We start from the raw sequence: 21352 nt of genomic DNA, 5'->3' as shown, positions 1-21352 counted from the left end.
ACTTTTCACGTCATGAAGTTTAACATGGCTTGTTGCTTTGTTTGTATTCTCAATCCTCTTTCTGGAGACAATGTGCCGCATTCAAATGTGTCCCTTGCTGAAAGTGATGCTGTTTCAAGAACATATAACAACTAATTTTGAATCAAACTATTGTCTTATTTATAAATATTGTTATGTTCTGTTCACATATGTAGGGCTGTAAAATGTTGAAGTATACATAATGTGCTCAGCACAAGTTACTCAGGAACGTGGGATCGCTGTAGAGTGCTGTAATGCAGCTTTCAAAGCAATAAATTATTCTTGTAGTTCCAATTGGAACATATAGCTGAAAAGTGAGGCAGGAGACATTCACAACATCAAGTGATTAATTGGTTGCTAGCAATGTCTGATGAAAGTATATTTCGTTCCCCTGATTACTGCTGACAGGTTAAATCCATGTTACTCGTAGGTGTATTTAACGTGCGGGAGGAATATCTCTGGATATTTGAAACATCACGCGTAAATTTCGATCTAGCTTTTGCAAGTTTGTATGATTTGTTTTCAAGTATCGTAAGTATTTTTTTGCTGGAACTTGGATAGATAGGCTTTACACTACTTTGCCTCCATTAGCAAGAAAACAAACGCGAGCGCCGGTTGGCATGTAATCTGCTTTTCTTCGTGTATTGATATTGGTCATTGTGTTGGAACAATGTGTGTTCAAATGGGGACATACGAAATGTAATATAGTCAGTCTCAATATAGTGAATGTTCTTTAAAGTGGATATGTCTTTTTATCAAGTGATATATTTAAAACAAAACACACGAATCTATTGTCACTAACTGATTCGAAGTAAATCCTTTGACCTAAACAATTCGGACTTGCGAAAATGCATGTGTAGGGATATCATAGAGTTGCTTTACACGTTCCTCAATTTGAGTGGCCAACTAGTCTGCAAATTCATGCTACATGTTATCCAATATTGGCCATGTTTTCGAAAAGCTTCTAGTTATAATTAGAAAACAAAATATAATAGATAATTACTTTTCATCGTGTTTGTTGAATATTGACGATTGTTAAGCGTTGGGACGTGTAAAATTGGATTGCGCTTTCAACCGGGAAGAGTTTTAAAGCGAAATGGCTATTTCTACTTCAGAGTTACATTTCACTTTATGAGAGATAGTTTTCAAGAACAGATGTTACTTTCAATAATTCATGTAACAATTTGAAAATACCAGGCAAAAAATACAGCAACGAAGGGATTTAGATCAACTGTAACAACAATAACAGAAAAAAGGATTTTTTTATGCATGCTGGAAATACCTAAATTCGCAAAGCGACGATGAGAACTTTATGTTAAATTTCGCTGAGAATGAAGCACAACTGCTGTGAACCAAAATAACAAATAATCCCTCATTTTTTTCAAAATGGAAATTGTTTCAAAGTTCAAATTAGGTAAACTATATAAGTATATAAAAATAAATAGCACTAAAAAGAAATTGGCTTTAATGTCGCTATTTTCAAACAAAGTGCGGAATAGCAATGCTTAAATTTACATTAATTGAGACCCTGTTTTCGATATGTTCTGCGTGCAAGCGACAACGACCGAGTTCCATTTATTGTCCATCTCTCGTTGCCTCACAAACTGCTTCTAGGTCTTCTACATTAGCTATAATGAACGTACAAATGTATTTATGATGTAGTTTAGTTGGAAATTTAGCAATTCATATAGAAATATTAGAAACTAAATTCATGCTGGATATTACCACAAGCATTGGTGACATTGAAGTCACAATTTAGCAATAGGAAGCGATTTTGCAATGCTATGTTACAATTCACATCTAACTTCAATCTTTGAAATCTTCACATAAATCCCACAGAGCTGTCGAGTTACTTTAAGCCGCTGTTTACCAGCCTCTTTCTCTTCCCCTCCTTCCTTCTCTCGCCACCTTGACCTTGGACTTCATCTACTTCCGGAAAGAACCCCTTTGTCTGCATACCAGTGATGCGATTAACTTGAGACAGCGGCATACTTTTAACTCCGATCCTGCATTTGCTCGGAGTTCTGAATAAAAGTAGTTACTCGAAATATGACGTTAGCACGATTTTTTCTCTGTCATTAAAAGTAGGAGTAGTTCACTTGTTATTTCTTCTCCTGAGAATATCTAGCATCCGCATGTTCCTAAACGCGCTGTGCTCATTCAACTCATATAGTTCCCAAACTAAATTTACCCCGTTTTCCTGAACATTTAGCTTCCCAAATTCTAGTCTCCTTACCTATGCTTTGATAGATAGAAAGATAGGCATTGGATTTACTGATATGAAAGCTTTTTTCTTCATGTTATTAATTTAAAGGCTGTTGTGACTATTTCATTTAATACAGACCAAGTCATTTCAAAATGTATGGGTTCATTAATCTATCCATATTGGGGACGAACGTAGATAGAATTCGACGCGTTTCAATGAAATAACAGCACATGTCCCTTTGACGTTAAAAAAAACTAAGATTGAAAATGTCTTATTTTTTAATATGACAATCGTTGGGTTGCTCGTACGCAGAATGATGCTTTATAATTATTTAGAGTTTTCAATTGCTTAGTGTCGAATATATTGTCGTAAGTTTCTCTAAGTGTCAAATTCGTCAACAACTTTACGTGTACGGGAACTGTAAGTTTGGGCAAGGTATCTAGTGAAAGAGTAAGATGGGCCCTCAGTTTTTCATAATATTCCTCTCGGAAAAACAAGTCACAAAATCTAACCTCTTTTCATTATCCATTTAGTAAAATATGGCTGTGGTTGCTGTTATCACTGATAACTGTAGCATCTTATTCGTGTCTAAAAATCTTCCCAAAATGGAATTATTTCGTTTTAATTAATCGAAAATTGTTTTGTAATACCCGTAGCGCATTAAGGACGAGTCGTTTATTCTAAGGTAAGATGTAAAATATTGTTTGATTTGTCTCACAAATTGTGGTTTTACCAAATTTGAGAACGCGTGCACGGAAAATTAATGTTGATGGATGAAGAAATACTTTTCTACATATTATTATTAAAGTACACTGGGCTGATCAAAATATGCCCTGCTTCCAACAGTGGAGTTACATCAGCGAATATTTGCTTTTCTCTCATCAGGCCCTTGGGTGAATTCAATCATGCATTCGAATTATGCTGGAACTTAACCTCAAAGTCTAAAACCTTCATATTTTACATAATTAAACCAAGGCATAAAGAAAGGAAAACGGCATTTCCTTTTTTTTTGTAAAAGGCGATTCCTTTTCCGAAATCATACTTGTTTGACACATGCAACAGGAGAGTAGCAATTGAGAAAAATGTAAATTGATTATATGCGAAATGCAAACTATTCCCAATATGTGTTAATCTTACACTGAAAACGCAATATGATCATATACAATCAGGTTATTGCATGGCAATCAGAATGAATATCAGACATCTACACTCGCCATAGTCTGGGAACACATCAGCAGAAATTAAGGAAAATACTGAATAAAACTGCCTTCATTTTAACAGTTCGAACGTCTGAGCGAAAATAAAACATAGATCCGAATTATTTTCCACCGAATTTTCGAAAAATTAGCAAATATAAAATTCAAGGGGAAATCCATCTATGTCTGACTGCTTTATGAACTGGTGAAACAAGTAGTGAACCTTCCAATCTATTTCTTAATTGGGTACATAAGAATGAAAATAGCGCCGTTTAAGACATCGAAAGATTTATACGTTATCCCGAACCATATGTTGTTGCTAAACAGGTTGATGCCGATTTTATTCATCACAGTATCCAAACATTCAAGAATTTATATCACTGTATAGTTTCTTTTAGTTCATTCCACGCACATTTGAAATTGTTATTTTGTAAAAGATACTCCAGCATTATTTGAAATAGAAATCAATAGAATGGAAAATCTACTCAAAGAGTGCAATGTAGGCCGTACGTATTATGTATTTTTGCTACAGACTATATTATGCAAGATACCAATAATACCAAATACGTGAAATAAATCTTAAAGGGTACTGCCGTGGAAAAAGCCATCGCGTTTTCTATCTTCAATGTTCAGCAGCTCCTGCAGTCAATTATAATAAATGAATTGAGGAAAAATTAAACGGTTTGAACATTGCGAAAGAAGTGTAATGCCAGGGCTTCAGTCGCTGCGCGTCACGTGACCAATATCGACCTATTAGATTTCAGTAGCTCAGAGCACACACTAATCAGTGAAAATAAGCACCTCTTCTCACTGCCGAGGCTGCTTCTCTAAAGCAGTACTTAGTTTGCAGTGGGTCGTGATATGACAGCTTCTTTTCTTTCAGCCCCTTGGAGAACTGATACAATCAGGTACCTACACAACAGAAATAATACCACTAACTCGGAAATGGAAGGATTAGGAGGGAACGTCCCTTCTAGTCAATGCAGGAATTTTCTATCTCCCTCTGCATTTGGAGCTCATCATAACTCGTTATCTTCGGGTCCCGCTTACTCCGTCGGAGATCGAACGCATTCTGTCATTTCTGAATCTGCCAAGCAATGCAGCCCCTGCCCAGCTCCCACAAGCCCTGCCAACCCAGCGATAAGTTACGGCTATCATTTTGGAAGCAGCTACTACAGTTGTCGAAATGTTGGCATTCAACAAACTGGACTGAAATCTGGTGCCCATGCATCTCTGGCCGGTTATCCAGTGGACAAATATATGGATGTTTCGGGTTTGACTAACACGCCTGTCCCCACTGACGAGGTGTCATCCAGGGCAAAAGAATTTGCATTTTATCAGAGCTACCCCAATCCCTACCAGCGGGTCTCTGGTTATTTGGACGTTCCAGTAGTCCCTACAATAAGCGGGCACGGAGAACCAAGGCATGAAGCCTTAATTTCCATGGAGGGCTATCAGCCCTGGACATTTGCTAATGGCTGGAATGGTCAAGTGTATTGTCCGAAAGATCAGACACAGACTCCACATTTCTGGAAATCTCCTCTTCCAGGTACTATGAAATGACTTTCACTGAAAAGCGTTGTGATTTATTTAATGTAAAGGAAATAAAATTACTTCACATTAGGTTGGTTTAATATTGCCAGGAATTATTTAGTCGTTTAATTTACTATATTTCAAAAGCTTAATACCTGAAAACACAGACTAACCATGGGTTTGAAAAAATACATTGAACTGAATTGACCATATGACTAAATAGCTTGGTTGGGTTACTTAAAATTATGCTTAAAAGAGAAAAGAATGCGGCAATATTATTTAATTTTAAAAAAAAACAGCTTTAAACTGCTACGGCTTGAAGTTGATGTTCTTATCAATTACATTCTCCCCACCCCCACTCCCCCAGGAGATGTGATGCACAATCAGACTGACATAAACATTTACAGGCGAGGGCGGAAGAAAAGAGTTCCTTATACGAAAACTCAGCTTAAAGAACTGGAGCGAGAATACGCCACAAACAAATTCATAACTAAAGATAAAAGACGAAGGATATCCACTGCCACCAATCTTACCGAAAGACAAGTCACCATCTGGTTTCAGAACAGAAGAGTCAAGGAGAAGAAAGTGGTTTCTAAAGTCAAAGAAAATATACCTTGATCTCGCAGATATCAGGAACCTTGCTGGCGCATTGTGCATTACATGTGATGGTCTTCCTTTTGGAAAAAGAAACGAAATGAATGTGGAAGACTTTCGAGACACAGCTACGGATTTATAAACAAATCTTAAAATGACAATTTCCGAAAAAAAATGTTGTGCAAATTTAGCGAAAATACTTGATCTGACTTCACCACTTTCAAAGAAATAAGACACTGTTCAGTATGTGAATAGTTCCACATTCACACGTTTGTCTTGTGTTACCGTGCTGGATTATTTTCACGAGTGGCATTGCAAATACTGTCGCAAATTAATGCTTAGTTCAGTCTTAAGTCATCTTTTCGAGGGTTCAGCTAAATTGCTGGACGTTTGCAACACCCACATAAAATGGCGACTACAACTGATTACACAATTAAACACAAAAGTTGACATTAAATGAAAAGTATTTATAACTTTCTTAATGCAAAGCATTTTTATTTAACATTTATGTTTTCAGTCATGCTTTGCAAGATGGCTGTGTTGCTAGTGGATTCAAATGCTAACAATATATATCAGCAACAAATCCATTCTGTTGTGAATAATTGAAAATATACTGCTAACATACCATTTTAAATCTGTGCCAGGTAGAAATTGAGATAGTTACAGATTAACTGCGGTACAATCTCATAAGATATTTTATCATATTAATCGGCAGCGAATTTACAATCATTTTCATAATAAATTATTTAGCTTAGAAAGGACTTTCCGTTTACTTACTACAGAAAGTTCTATAGTAACATGTTGTCCTAAGTAAATGTAAGTGTTAATGCCGAATTCAAATGGAATGCTTGTCAAATTTATAATGTCCTAAAAAGTTATGTTAAAGAATGAAAAGCTATGTTTCTGCCTTGAGTCCTTTGTTCATTTAAAACTGTTATTTTCAAAAGAAATGCTAATATATTTGGAAGCCCCATGGTAGTTTTGAATGCGGTGCCTTTAATTGGAACTTTTTACAGCTGTTACCTAATTACTAACTTGTTGCGCTGTATACTTAAATTGTAATAATGATAACTATAGGAGTAACATAGTGGTGAAGTTTGGCATTATTTCTATGTTTTATGTATACTTTTAACGCAAGTATCTGTTCATTTTGTCCATCATTTTCTTTATACAGACGAGTTAAATACGAACTCGAGAGGTTTTCTTAACGTTGATTTATGCCGTGTAAAATATTAAAACAAATTACACTTTAACTGCCTTCAAGTTTTATATTTCTTGTAAATCAAATCATCATTTTTTGGCTTTTCATATCGCCACATTTGGATTCAGCTTATCAGTATTTACATAAAATGCTCTTCTAATGCACACATGTGTCTAAAGTGCCTTAGCACCTCGGTATTTTGGGGTGAAAATACAAACTCTTAAACAAAAAGAAAGACGGTGTTAAAATTTTTTTTTTGACATTTTGCTAATACTTTTTGAACATATTGTCCAGCATTTGTTTGCTGCGTAAAAGTTAATAAATTCAAACTATACTATACACTATTTGGAACATGGGTCGTTTACAGGGTGATGCGTTTTAAAACAAAAAAAGAGGTCAAATCCAAATTTCTGCAGTGTCGGTCATGAAATAAGAAAAATTCTTAATGTAGTTGAAACCAGTAGAATACTAACGTCTAGTTTTAGAAAAGCCATGGGTTGATGCCGGTGTCTCATTTTTCCGAGTGCCGGCTAATTCAATATAGGATCTGGCTTATTTCACACAAATACTCTAACTTTTTCTAAGGTTTGCCACAAATAAATTGCTTGATGCAAACAGCCAGTTTGCAATTAGAATGATCTGCTTTGTGAAAAGGCACGATAAAATATACATCATGGTGCGGCTTTTATTAAATGCATTTAAACGTATAAGCAATAAAGCTACTGCTTTTCCTTCTATCTTAAACTTAAATTAATCATTCGGTAGACAACCTTATAATCGCGCCGCAGTTTAAAGTAAATGACGAGATAACCAGCCTTTTCGACGATGATGTGTAAAAGAAGCAAAACATATTGATCTGGGTAAAGTGTTCATAACAGCATGAGTGTATTGTGGATTTGTAATCTAAAGGAAATCATTCTTGAGATGAGGAAGTTAGGAGAGCTATCAGCTCCCTTTTTCAACGTAGAAATATTAAGTGATGATGTTTAGAATTAAGCTAAGTGCCATTGCTTCAATTTATATGAGCAAGAACTTAGTAGGTGATAATACTCCTGGCCCTGCCATCTTTATTTACCAGCTGCTAACACTTTCTTTGTAACTATATTCCTGTGCGTTGGACTAGGTCTTGCCCGTCAATTTTAGAAGGAAATTGCAAAGAATTATGATATTTCAAGTCATATTAAATTCCAGGCGCTGTCATATTTAATACATACATGCAGGCTGATTTTCTTCTACTAAAAGTGTTGGAGCTCGATGATATTAAGGTACATTTTTGGCAAGCGTTTAGCGCCCTGACGTCAAATTTCTATTTACCATTGACCTTGACTATGGTTATAGTCTTTGACCTTGACTTTATTTAGCATCATGAATAATAAGAACTACTCTAATCGCAGAGCTAGTTCGCCATCTGCTGGACAATCCTCTGTAAAACACAAGTCAACATTATCCTTCGGATTGCGGTAACTCGGATTACAAGATGGTCGTTCTTAATTTGTGCTGCAAAACAGAGCCAGAAATGTTAAATAGGTCAATATTTTCTCTTTTAAGATCGTTTTGGAAGGTTGAATTAGCAACTCAAACTGCAGAATTGTGTATTTTTTATGTAAATCGAAAAGTGTAAGTATTTCAATTCAAGCTATGTGAAGTTTACGATTACTGGTGTTCAACTTCTTTACAATCTACGGTTTAGCATTTGACAACTTTTAACGCTTTTTTTAAAAACGGGACTTTTATATCAAGCTTTAATTCCTGTATGGTAGTTTACGTCGTGTTCACATCACGAAAACCAACGACATCCTGCCTTTGGTTTTATACTGTAAACAAAAGAATATAGGTGAATTAACGCTATTAGGAGCTTCTGTCATATAGGCAGCATACATATTATTCGATTGCAGCTTATTCAGTATGCGGATGTATAAATTACGGTCGAATTTAATAAACAGCATTGAAATGGAAATCCTAATCGAATGAGAGTCTTGAGAAAACATCCCGAACAATAACGCTGCGTTGGCTATGGTAGGTGTAAACCGAAGATCCTCACTTACTTTCTTTCTCTGGTTACAGTCTTTCGAATGAAATCCTCTATTGTGTCCGACGTGGCTCAATTTTTCAAACTGAACTGACTTCAATTCGAAAACACATTTTGCACTGAAACGAAGTTAACGTCGTTTCTTTAAAAAAATGGCGATTTGATCCTATTCGACATTGACCTTGAACTGTGTTTTGTTTAGTTATTTCGCGATTTTGCAAAAATGGTTAGATGGAGACCCGCCTTAGGTTAACTGGCCTTGTTTGCAAATACACCCGGATTTTAAAATCTTAAGAGAGAAACAAACCGGTTCGGCATGTTTAGGATTTCGTGGGATCATGAAAGAGACAGGGGACGAACAGTCGTTTTCCTTTCCGGTGGGGATGTGATGGCGGTATCTGCTTTGATTTTAGCGCACATGACTTCTACTGAAAGCTAGTTCGTGTCAGATTGTAAATGTATGGATTGGAAGACAAAGCAAATTATTAACTTACAGGCCAATAATTACTAATAGCATTAACAAATAGAATATCGCATTTCGATAGTTGATACAACGCTAGAAATGCATCGTATTGTTTCCTGAGCGTTTACGCGTGACTTTTAGTTACCGATTGTTGTGTTTGACTTCAGAATTACAGGCAGAATACAATAAGGTAGAAGTAATATCTTTAGTCCTTTATTCCATTTGATTTGCTGTCAATGCACTTTAGCTTAATTATTATTTTCAAATATCAATTTAAAATGTTAAATTTGGAACAACCGTGTTGATTTCTTTTAATGATTAGCAAATTCCACGCACAATTCTGCAGATGCTGCTTAATATTTGTTTCGAACAATTCTCAGGAGGACAGATATAAAGGAAAAGCGCGTTTCTTTTCACTTTGACTCTGGTGAGGCAATGTTGGCACTTACTTCAGCAATCTTCATTCAAAATTTTCTTCGACGAATTATAAATCGAGGGTTCGCGATTATAATGAAACGAACAGCGTCCTTAGGAAGCCTCAAACTTGTACAGAATTGTAATATATTCAGGGAGATCACCCATAACCTATTGAATGTTACAATCATGTTCATTTTGTAAACACAGACTCAATCAAATTTAGCTTCAATATTTTCACTTGCAGAATCTCATGTGAAGCACAATTGTACTGGTCGACACTTCGCAACAAACGTGGACACATTAAATTTCCAACTCATAATACAAGCATGGTTTAACATAACGAACTTGCTGAAATTTTATCACTAATGACTTAAAAATTGAATTCAATATTGCGAATTAGAATATCGCTTTGCTTAATTTTACAGCAAACCCTATTTTCTTGTTCAGTTTGTGAATGCATTTGTTTACAAAAATGCGATTTTTAAAAAAAATTACATTAACCGATCTATTCGATGTTTCAAACGTCCTGTACTTGCTTAGGCACAAAAATGTATTTTCTAGGCGCCCCTGTGGATCGTTTGCACAAATATTTACGGGTTAAATTTTGAAACACTGTTACCGCTTACCTTAGTATTCGTCCTTAATTTTTTTAATAATTAAAATAAGATATAAAGGGAGTTTGAAATGAGCATTGATATTCTTGCCACGCAGTTGTTCCTGCCCGAAAGAGATATTGAGTTTTAATGAATAACAAGAAGTAATTAAGTTAAAATATTACAAGAAGAAGGTATTTTTAATTAACGTTTCATACTTTTCTTCTGCCTACATGTGTTACACACCGCCAGTTAAAATGATGCACGTCAGATATTATCGTATATAATTTCATGTCAATTTTATCAGTAAATGTTAAATAATTGTGAAATGGGTTTCAAAGAATCGAGGAACCTTAGATGCATAAGAAACTTTATTTAAAACATTTTATATCAAACTCTATGAATTAAAAAGCCACATTTTAATCATTTTAAGAGTAAGTGGAATCCTCGGAGATCTATTGCAACGTAAGCTATTTCAACACGTTTAAACACTTCTTTCTGTGTTGTATATGTATCCTGTTGAATTAAGCGAGTTATGTCGGGCTAACTGCCGTGGAGTAGGGTGAAGGTGCATATGGACGTGTACTTGGACATTTCAGATGAGAGTTGCAGCGGGACGGAGGCGGTTCCAGGAAAAAATGCTGTTCCATTTGTCTTGTGACCGGCAAAGGGCCAATCAGCGAGCGTCTTTCGTTTATCTCTGTCTGGAAGCTAAATAGGGCACAGAGAGGATCTGATCGCGCTGCTCGGAAATGTGCGAGCACAATCTGCTAAATTCAGGCTATGTCGGCTCCCTGTTAAATTTTACCAGCCCGGAGCCCTTCTACTTCGCCAATCTACGTCCGAATGGGACTCAACTGGCAACTCTGTCGCCAGCACTCTCCTATACCCGCCGGGAGGTGTGCTCGCTCCCGTGGACTTCGAGTCCATGCGCATCGCCGCCGCAGAGCCGCGCCTTTAGCGGCTACTCTCAGTCCTACCTCAGCAACTCCGTCTCCATCAGCATCAATAAGCATGGATCAGAGAAGGCAGCAGCCAGCGAAGAGCCAAACAAATACTACTTCCAAGACAGCAGCCGGAAACTGGAAGAGAGATGTAGACACAATCAGTCTTATCCAAGTGATTCCAGCATCCCCTCTTCAGTCAACATCAATGTTGCCAAGTACGAGTACCCAAACGTGGAAACATCTCTACATGGCTCGTCATTACATAACCAAGGCTTTGAATTGAATTCCAACTCTCCCACTGTAAATGATGGCATCAAGCAAAGTGTGAGCCTCAGTATGTCATTACAGTCACCAGTAACGCCAGTATGCAACAGATCCTCCGATGGTATAGTATCAACGCAATATTAAAGCGACGACCATTTGAAAATTGAATTCTCCCTCCTTTCCAAAAGAACTACCTGCCACCTTCACGTGAATTTCATATATTAATCATCAAGCAGGGGTCCTGGAAACCTTGCTCTTACAACATTCAGAACAGCAGGAAAATAATCCTGTAATGATAAAAATGATTATAACGTGAAAATAAAGTACTCAGAAACTGAACACACGGCAGAGATGATAGATCAAATTGTTTAAAGTTCAATTAATTATAACATTTAAATTACAATTAAATGCTTCAGTGTAATTTCCTGCTAGCTTTTACACATTGTAATCGTGATTGTTTACTGAATTTGCTACTTTTATTTTTAACTTCCATGGCTTTTTCTGGAATTTGTAATTGCGACTTTTGTGTTGCAATGTCTCCTGAACATTAAGGTACTTGAATGCCTAATATGAATAATTTATTTGTGTCGACCTCTGATCATAGAAAAGATTATTTCGGGGTCTTCTGTTATTTACAAAGAACAGGTATCACAAAAATCGAAATTGTTATTTTCTTTTGTCAAATTTTGAGCAACGTTTCTATAAACAGCATTAAATTAACCTTGTAACGTTCTAAAAAAAAAGCTACCGTCTACGGTAATAGTAGATATTGAAACATGAATTCGCTTTGAATTGGAAGGGGTGATGAAATGTTCGCATTGCTTCAGCTTGTTTCTCTTTTTCCATCTGCAGGGCTGCCCTGGTGTCCAACCCAAGTGAGGTCAAGGCGAAAACGCAAGCCGTACACAAAACAGCAAATAGCTGAACTTGAAAATGAATTTCTGGCGAATGAGTTCATCAATCGACAGAAGAGGAAGGAGTTGTCCGATAGACTGAATCTGAGCGACCAACAAGTAAAAATCTGGTTTCAAAACCGGCGTATGAAAAAGAAAAGGCTTGTTATGCGCGAACAAACACTCTCACTCTTTTAGGCCAAAGTAAAGTTCATTTGTGAGTTTCAAGGTCGCGAATTGAACATTTAATGCTAACTAAGCTTGCTTACAGAAAGCATGTAGATCAAAAATATCCATTGTTTTAATGGATAGGTGCTCCTTTGACGTGCTGTCATATAAAACAGCAATTTTACATTACATTGCCACTGCCACTAGTCCAGGGCGTGTTGGTTTAGTTAAACATCAGCGACATACAGGGACTGAGATGCAAACTGTGGATACCTCGTGAACATTTGCCATAGCAGGAAATTATCGTAAGGCACAAACTTGACTTGTTGTGGTCTGTACCTTGCTGTTCATGGATAACGTGCCGGCCTCTTCTCATCGTCATTTCTTAGTTTCAAAGACATTTGTCATTGTTTTGATTCCTCCATTTGTTTAAATTTTCACATGACTCCGTTCGAGTAAAAAGCAGATATTCTGCATTTGAGAATGTAAGTACAACAGGTCATTAGAATGGAACGTTGGAATATAAATCTTAAATATATAACTATTATGCATGCACTCTACCTATGTAAATTTAGTTCGAATAAAATGAACGACGACGCATTTTTTTTCATTTGTATATACAGTTCATGTTTTGTAATCTTGCTGTGAAGCTGGAGCTGGGCAGTGGGTTAATTCATATCTGATAAATACGCATACCAATCAGGAGTGTCACTTTTGATTTTCGAAAACTGCTTTTCCACACTGCGCGATAGCAGTATGCGATTACTTTAATTAGACGAATGGAAATGTGTTGGTATTATTGATATGTTGTGACTGACCAGTGTCGTGACGCGGAATTGTTTTTAAAATTCCACGACTTTGGTTTCATAATCCCGAAGTCATTCTCCTGAAATTGCACATGAAACCTGTCCATAAAATTACATAAATGATCAACTGTGCCAGAAATGACAAATAATGAATGAAAACACACGGGTGCGAAAACTGTCATAAAATTGTACTTTTCTTGAGTTCTTTAAAGGATCGTATTGAACAAAATAAAATTAAAGAAACACATCTTACATTTTTCTACGATTGATTTATTGAAGTTAATTCGTCCCAGAAACATATTATTTCTCTAACTAATTTGTGAATGAGTTCCAATATTTGTACACTAGCGATCAAATCTGAAAGCATTAATATACATCCGATTAGATCATTGGAAATTTAAATCGTCGTTTAGATGCATTTCAGAGGATATAGTTACGCAACTAATAGTTTTCGGATGTTTGCATTAGCATTCAAATAATATTGTCTGAATATCGTGTGACCGAGTGCTGTTTGTCAATTTTCTACAGGAGAAATGCGAACTTGCATTTTGCCAACCTAGTTGAAATCTAGCTGTACCAAATCTCGAGTAATTGGAAATTCCAAGCATGGAGAGCAACAACATTTATGGAGATCATATCCACACGAAATGAGACAATAACTGCCTTCGGTTATGTTCTCGTAGTAAAGCAGGGCCGCAGCAACAATAGAAAGCGCACAAGGCAGACATCCTGGGGATATCTATTTTTATTCAGATGGAGTTTGATTTTGCAACAAACTATATAACATTGGTTTCAGCACCGTTACTTTTTTTTTACTAAGGTCTCGCATATTTTAACGGACAAGAGAAGTATGCCGCTAAATAAGACGTTGCTATTAGTTCATAACAATTCAAATTCTGACACGGCAGAAAGATTTTAGACAGGCTTCTACGAAATGTTTTAAAATGAAATAATCTCTCCTTTGCTGCAAATTGAATATAATTCCATGCGGATGCGGGGCGCCACGTATTTGTTTCACTTGAAACTGAGAATACGATTTCTTTGCCCAGGTTGACTACGATTCAAATGCGCTTGGGTCATTTTTTTCATGAAACAGTTCATAATGTTGACGATAGGGTTTGCTTTTTAGAAAACGGAATCAAGGGCTATCAACAACTTTCCACAATTATTATTTCAACGTTCCTTTTATGACAATACAATGCTCGGGCCCTCCTAAGTTCACTTCTTTTCTCATTTGATGGTTTCAAGTATGGTGGATTTTTAATTAATTCAAAAGCCTGAAGTTATGCATTGATGCGAACATGTACATTTGTTAAAATGTAGTTTGATAGAGGCGCACTTTACATGTTAGCGCGGCAACTATGAAAAGACATAACCGACAATGAATGAGTTGCAGTCATTTCGCTTCTCATTCGAGCAACTCAGGATGTGGGTGGGCAAGAACAGCCATTACCTCTAACCCCGCCATTTCTCTGGGCTCCTATTAATTAATCATGCTCTTCGCGATTTCATGAACCTCTTAAGACATTTTATTGAAATATATCAATGCAAATAAATGTTCTCTGATAAAATGCAGCTAGTTATTCAATTCTGGGCATTTTGCCGGGTACCTGCTCAGAATTAATCAGCAAAGTTTCATGCCCCTTCAATATGTCCAGATAATAATGTCTCATTTGAATGATGTAATGAAATTCAGGCACTTTTTTCAGGCGAGCTATTGAAATACGACATTTGTGCTACAAACAGCACGCACATATTTTAAGCTATTGAGTAACAATAATTTGATTCAATGTTGCCTCTCAATTATTTGCCAGTGTTAAAGCAACAGTTCATACCCCTTGTCTCTGGGATTTTTGTTTGTTTCAAGTCAATGAAATAAGTGTAAATACTTGCAGCCCAGATAATTGAACTATAGTTTTTGCATTGTTAGGATTATGACAACAGAAAGAAATATTACTGTGATTGTCGAATCGTTTTACATTTCAGAAAGGCAGGTGCAATGTGAAAACTTTCAAACCACATACAGTCAAGTGAATGTTCCTCCATTACAATTAGATGTAAACTATATATTAAGATGAAAGGTTCATTTCAATCGCTTGCAAACGTTCGGATGAGATTGCATGAATCTTTGTTAAAAGCGCAATGAAAAACGATTGCGTGCTGAACTTTACATTGCACACGTTTTAGAGAGTTGGGTGGAATTAACGTGAATACGCACTTCCAGCCCATTGAATTTGGGGAGCTTGTTTTAGAGGCACAGTGATCTAATAAAAACACTGCTTAGGTCAGCAGTGTGGGCGAGTGAGTCTAAAGGAGCTTCTACCGAACACGAGAAGGACACCCGCGAGCTCCACATTAAAAACAGTAATGGGAATCAAATACAGTCACCGATTCGTTTGAAGCCAAGAATGCCCGCCCATTCTTTAGAAGGTCTTACACATTTTCCGTACGTTTATCAACACGTAAGGTTTATTTCAAAACCTATGCTACCATGCATCCGTCAATATTGAAATTTTAGTGTTATCAGCACGGTTACATTTCTAGCGTAAATGTGAATTTAAAATATTCTGATAGTCCAGCATTTCGGCGTTGTCAGTTGCCTTTCAAATGGAAAAAGAAACGGACCAAGTTCAGAATCACTTTGCTCTTCCAACGGCTGCCGTTTCATTTTGGGGTGATGAAACCTGAGCCTGGTGCTGAATTTCTGATTTTTATCCCCTTACCAATTATACGGCGAGTGCAAATAAATGTGGTACATCATTCCAGACAGATATTTACATAAATTTGTTTGATAATTGTGAGCAAAGTTAATCGCTCCAAAACTAAAATGTATTGCTATAACAAAGCCATCGGGTCTGCAGCAGTTTGAGACAGAGCTTTGGAAATTTGTCCGACATTACGTTGAAATCGTTCAGAATCTCTTTTTCATCTCACTTTTATGGGTCGATCTGCCAGACGGTGTCTGTACATGTTCTCCAGATACTGGGGGCGCCATAACAAAGTTAAGGTCAAGTTAGTGTCTCTTTTTAGATTGCACAAGTCTAACATACCTACTGATCATGGACTTTGCTTGACTAATGAGTTTTTTCACATTCGAAATACTTAATGTTGCGTGCAGTTAGATAAAAACACATAGAAGACGCTAATATTTTGCCCGGAACGTCGACGTGAAACAACAACTCGTCGACTTGAAGAATTGCGTAAGAGAAAAATACGCCTACCAAACTTTCCTCGAACATCGCCTTTTGTTCCATGTAAGAGATCCTAATTTATAAACTGTAAAACTCTTAGCTTGGTATGCCAGACTCTCCTCTAGTTCGTTGTCGATGTTAAGCAGCTTGTTAGATATTTGTCCTCATTTAGTATTCAATACAAGCCGAACTGGTCATCTGAACACGAGATGAGAACAAAGGACACATTTAATTCCCTTTCTCTTTTACAGCCTTTGCCACAGTATTGAACCGGATCTTTTACCACATTGACTAATGTTATTTAATTGGCCAGTTCGTACTAGTTTGGAAATGAGCTGGAGACCATTGCCGGCACATTTCAGCTTTACAGCCATTATATGGAGCAATGAAAGTCAGGTTATGACGGGCGCATACCTAAGCCAATTCTATAATCCATAAACACAACGTACAAAGATATTATTATTAATTATACAAAGGGAATATACATTCAAGAAGACATTTCTTTAAACGTGAGTTAATATATAAACAAGGTGCTTCTCATTTCAAACCGTTGTTTAGGAATGATATTCGGCAGGCGCCCCTCATATCAATGTGGCTTTATTGTATGTTGCGGTATTAGCAATCAGAGACGACATGATAACTAAATGAACTTAATTTAAGATTAATTGTTTTTGTTATTTCACAACAAACAAAGACAACAATGTGTTGTTCCACCTCAGTGATTGAAGTAATATGATTTTATATACTTCATATTGACAACCGCCGGATGTCGCAATTCATTAATGCGGCTGTAGGTTTGAAGCAAGTGAAATAAACGAATCAAAATTCAACACATTTGTGGTCTCCAAACTTTAATTTGAATCAAAATTTGTTTAAAAAAACAAGTTTTGCTACCAAGCTATTCTTCCGTTTAGAATCAATGATATCTACACTTTCATATTTTTATTTGGGTTTATCCTCAGAGTGCTCCATTTGATTACAACAGAATTTCGAACTAATTTGTAAATAGTGGCAATATAACTCGTGCAGTTGGAGCTGACCAAAGGAAATGACGATTAGAAACATCCATCTTACTTGCTCGTAAGCGATAAATGTTATGATAGATAATGACAAGTATTATTTAACGAGTTAATAAACGTAAATTGGAACAGGAGTGGAGATTTCTCTAATTATTTTTCTCTCTCAGTGCAACTTTTCCCTCTTTAAATCAATTCGCATTTAACAGTTGCACGTAAGCATCCGCTACGACGTCCTTCGCTTGACTGGTCTTCACTTAAAAGGGCAGAGGACAGTCTTCATTTGCAGATTCAAGTACTTATCAAATGAGGTGCCTACTTTCATCCAAGTCAACTTGTGGGTTGGTAGGTTGCATATATTAGGCTGTGCAAATGGGCAAGAATATAGAATAGCACGACAAACCGCTAATTTTAATTCCCGGCCTACAAAAAGCGTCTGCAACTTCCAGATTCAACTTCCATCGGTGGGTTTTAAGTTGTGTAAATCACGAATATGATCTGTTAGAATTACAGTGAAGATTTTACACAACGATCAAATCTGATGTTTTAGGAATAATCTCAATTTGCAGCAAGGAATAATCTTAATATTGCAGCGCAACCACATTCCGAAGTTAATACAATATGTTATTGCAGTTCTCAAGGTAACAAATTTCAAAATCTGATTCCATTCGCATATTTACGATGCATATCAATCAAAACTTTAAAATGAAACGGTCATTGGATGGCTATTTTGTGTAATATAAACTACAGCATCTATACGTCAATTCTAAAGATCTGAAAAATGAACTCAGCAGTGGAGAAGTTTTATTATTTGCCAAATTCGATATTACATATGAAAAGGAAATGTAGAAAAACATTCCCTTCAAAATAAAAGTGAAAGCTTTAAGAAACTTTTTTTCGCTTAATTTCTTACTAAGAGACACAAGTCAAAAATTGCATTATCACATCAATCTGAATTCGCAGTTGAGTTAAAACTGCGTCTTATGATTCGGTGCACAGCCAAAACCCAGCTTGGAAATCTTCTTACTTACTCGTGACAGACTATTGATCTTTGCATTTTAAAAATATCAGAATTTGCATTCGCCCTATTTGATAGAGCGTGACTTCAACAGTTAATGGAACAACGCAGATGTTTGTTTTTTGAAGTTTCCAAATATAGAAAGGTATCTGTGACAGTCTGTGTGTAAATTGAACTATTTTGTTGCAGTGCGTGCTTCATCCTTAGTCACAGGACAAATCCTTGGCACTGGGAGTTAAAGGAGCTACCTAGCGTACCCCGAAAGCCGATAGGTTAATTTCGAGTGTAATACCTTCGACTTGCAAAGGATGGATCTTAATGACCAAAACTGATCTATGGTAATTTCGACATTGGATCACATGACTCGTTTACCCTTGGAATCAATCAGGATGAATTGCACGTCAGCTCGCGTTTCCAATTTTTTTCTTTCGCGGACCCTGTTCGTCGGTTTTTAGAGGAGAATACATGGAGCATGTTTAACATCATCGATCCTGATCATTCGTCCTCGCAACTCAGAAAACAAAATATGACAGAGTTTGAAGACCGTAGTAGCTGCGCCTCGAGTATGTATTTGCCCAGCTGCACGTACTATGTTTCAGCCCCAGATTTCTCGTCAGTATCAACGTTTTTACCGCAGAGCACTTCTTGCCAAATGACATTTCCTTACTCCTCTAATTTAACCCAGGTTCAACCTGTCCGAGAGGTGTCGTTCAGAGATTACGGGTTAGAACACTCCACTAAGTGGCATTATAGGAGTAATTATGCCCCTTACTGTTCTGCAGAAGAAATAATGCATAGGGACTATATCCAACCACCGACCAGGACGGGAATGCTGTTTAAAAACGATCCTGTATACAGCCAGCGTGGAAGCTCAAACCCATCTTGTAATTTCTATACGGCAGTGGGAAGGAATGGAATACTTCCTCAAGGTTTTGATCAGTTTTTTGAGACAGCTTATGGCATTTCTGACTGCTTGAGCTATGAACAGTTAACCGAAAAGTCTGGATCGAAGCGCAAGACTATCACAGCATCTGATAAATTTTCTTCGGCACAGGAGAAAGAAAGTACAACCGAAAAAAACACCGTCGAGTCCTCCAGCAACATCGGAGCCGAGAAAAGCAGCCTATCTGGTAGGTTCAGAATGAACGCAGGGTTAGAATACAAGGCCAACACATTTTGTTTCACAGATTTTATGTGAAATTTTATAAGCAGACGAAGGCTTTTATATACCCTATAAGATCTGCTTTAAAGTTGTAAAGATTGTTTACGACGGGAAATCGGTTTAGGTGGGCTTCGTGAATATGAAAAATCACTAATAGTCCATTTTACCATTATAGAACGATTTCGGTAATATCATTGCGATTTGACGAAAGGATTTCTTTCTTGTTTCTATTGATTGCTAGTTTATTTCTTTCGTGCCAACAAGGAGTATTGTGATTATGTGTCTCCTGCTATTGCCGCTTTCAATTCAAATTTCAGGAAAAGAAAATGTAATTAAACGTATTCGTTTCCAAAACAAAACTTTATCAAACAATACATACTGAAATCAGGACGTAATTGATAGATGGGTGTCGAATTTAAGTACAGAGAGTTTAAGAGCAAATTTGTTGGGCATGGTCGTTTGTAACGTTATTTTTAAAACCTACTTCCATCAGGACCCCTGCGATGCAGAAAGAAGAGATGCCCTTACACCAAATATCAAATCCGGGAACTTGAACGAGAGTTTTTCTTCAACGTTTACATAAACAAAGAAAAACGCTTGCAGTTGTCTAGAATGTTAAATCTCACCGATCGACAAGTCAAAATCTGGTTTCAGAATCGAAGAATGAAAGAAAAGAAACTCAGCAGAGACCGGCTGCATTTTTTTACTGCTAATCCTTTATTGTGACTGTGATACATTTTGCGCAGTGGATGATCTTCCAGCAAATCGCCTTTGCCTTAGTCAATATTTATTTACAGAAGGAGTGACTGTAAGGATGACAGGATAGTTTTGTTGTTATGCGGAGAGAAAACTGTCCTTGCTACGATCGATGTAAAATCGGATCTAAGGTGCTACGGTTGTGCAGGAACCATGACCGTAATGTTTATCAGAGAACATTTTTACCTCAGCATTTCTGTTATTTAGTTCCAACGGAAGAATTTCGATTCTGCAGAATAAACAGGTCGAATAAAAGCCTTTATTTTGAACAATAAACAGGAGTAGTAAAGGGCTGAAATGGAGCAAACTTTCGTTCAAAGCGATAGGTCAATCAGATAAAATAGTTTTTTTTATTTCTGTTATAGTCATTGTGCAGCCAGACTAACCATACTTGTTCAAGCTGTGTTTATCCCCATTCAAAACATATTTCTATTTATTATTTTACTTATTCCGTTGTATTTCATTAAATGATTAAACATTACTGTAGCTAGAAATGTCTAACGCTGTTGTAATGCTAATAATTTTGTTTTAAGGTTGCAAACTATTTGACATTTCATGGTAACTGCATGTGTTAAAATGTCTTTTTGTCTCACGTCAATAAAAACCTTATTTTAAAAAAAACTTATCAATAAATTTTTTTAATGAATAAGTGGCTAGACTGTACTAAACGATCTTAACTGGGGACCTCAAATTGTCCCACAAGAAGCAAATATTATTCATCTCTGAAATGCAGTATACACTTTGCAATTTAATGCGCAAATGCCAAAGTAATGCGAATGTTAGAAATCTGAAATATATCAGATGGTGCCTGAAATGCTGGGCCTTTCCAACATTTTTGGGTATTTATTTTGCAACTTAATGCCCAGCTTAAACATTGCGGT

General features: G+C 36.6%; 3 protein-coding genes and 1 long non-coding RNA gene across 6 annotated transcripts in view; 3 read left to right on the top strand and 1 right to left on the bottom strand.

Moving 5' to 3' along the window:
• The first annotated feature begins 1561 nt into the window (after window positions 1-1561).
• LOC125454363 (homeobox protein Hox-D13) lies at window positions 1562-6792 on the top strand. The gene is made up of 2 exons (XM_048535048.2): window positions 1562-4969; window positions 5321-6792. The coding sequence occupies exons 1-2, from the start codon at window positions 4282-4284 to the stop codon at window positions 5569-5571; spliced, it is 939 nt and encodes a 312-aa protein (XP_048391005.1). The 5' UTR covers window positions 1562-4281; the 3' UTR covers window positions 5572-6792.
• The window catches only part of LOC125454368 (uncharacterized), a 33508-nt gene continuing 15160 nt past the window's right edge, over window positions 3005-21352 (bottom strand). Inside the window, exons 4-7 of the long non-coding RNA XR_007247973.2 lie at window positions 11231-12993; window positions 10284-10374; window positions 9690-9825; window positions 3005-5627 (exon numbers count right to left, since the gene is read on the bottom strand). This is a non-coding gene — a long non-coding RNA (uncharacterized LOC125454368). The remainder of the gene's footprint in view (window positions 5628-9689; window positions 9826-10283; window positions 10375-11230; window positions 12994-21352) is intronic.
• Window positions 10942-13566, top strand: hoxd12a (homeobox D12a). 2 transcript variants are annotated; one of them, XM_048535051.2, is made up of 2 exons: window positions 10942-11531; window positions 12314-13566. In XM_048535051.2, exons 1-2 carry the CDS (start codon window positions 11003-11005, stop codon window positions 12550-12552), a joined length of 768 nt encoding a protein of 255 aa, XP_048391008.1. In that variant the 5' UTR covers window positions 10942-11002; the 3' UTR covers window positions 12553-13566. The 2 variants fall into 2 exon arrangements, with proteins under 2 accessions (XP_048391008.1, XP_048391007.1); XM_048535050.2 differs by having other exon boundaries at window positions 10943-11582.
• Window positions 17727-21058, top strand: hoxd11a (homeobox D11a). 2 transcript variants are annotated; one of them, XM_048535049.2, is made up of 3 exons: window positions 17727-17999; window positions 18743-19683; window positions 20209-21058. In XM_048535049.2, the coding sequence occupies exons 2-3, from the start codon at window positions 19026-19028 to the stop codon at window positions 20439-20441; spliced, it is 891 nt and encodes a 296-aa protein (XP_048391006.1). In that variant the 5' UTR covers window positions 17727-17999; window positions 18743-19025; the 3' UTR covers window positions 20442-21058. The 2 variants fall into 2 exon arrangements, with proteins under 2 accessions (XP_048391006.1, XP_059503183.1); XM_059647200.1 differs by lacking the exon at window positions 17727-17999 and having other exon boundaries at window positions 18727-19683.

The sequence above is a fragment of the Stegostoma tigrinum genome, chromosome 7 (assembly GCF_030684315.1).
Source record: "Stegostoma tigrinum isolate sSteTig4 chromosome 7, sSteTig4.hap1, whole genome shotgun sequence".
Taxonomy (NCBI): Eukaryota; Metazoa; Chordata; class Chondrichthyes; order Orectolobiformes; family Stegostomatidae; genus Stegostoma; species Stegostoma tigrinum.
This window is presented reverse-complemented; position numbering and strand designations above follow the sequence as displayed.

Bases quoted from the DNA above. Each gene is read 5' to 3' on its own strand.
- LOC125454363 (XM_048535048.2), top strand. From the start codon at position 4,282: ATGACAGCTTCTTTTCTTTCAGCCCCTTGGAGAACTGATACAATCAGG. The intron at 4,970-5,320 runs GTACTATGAAAT...CCACTCCCCCAG, and splicing joins CTGGAAATCTCCTCTTCCAG to GAGATGTGATGCACAATCAG.
- hoxd11a (XM_048535049.2), top strand. From the start codon at position 19,026: ATGTTTAACATCATCGATCCTGATCATTCGTCCTCGCAACTCAGAAAA. The intron at 19,684-20,208 runs GTAGGTTCAGAA...TACTTCCATCAG, and splicing joins CGAGAAAAGCAGCCTATCTG to GACCCCTGCGATGCAGAAAG.
- hoxd12a (XM_048535050.2), top strand. From the start codon at position 11,003: ATGTGCGAGCACAATCTGCTAAATTCAGGCTATGTCGGCTCCCTGTTA. The intron at 11,583-12,313 runs GTATAGTATCAA...TTCCATCTGCAG, and splicing joins ATGCAACAGATCCTCCGATG to GGCTGCCCTGGTGTCCAACC.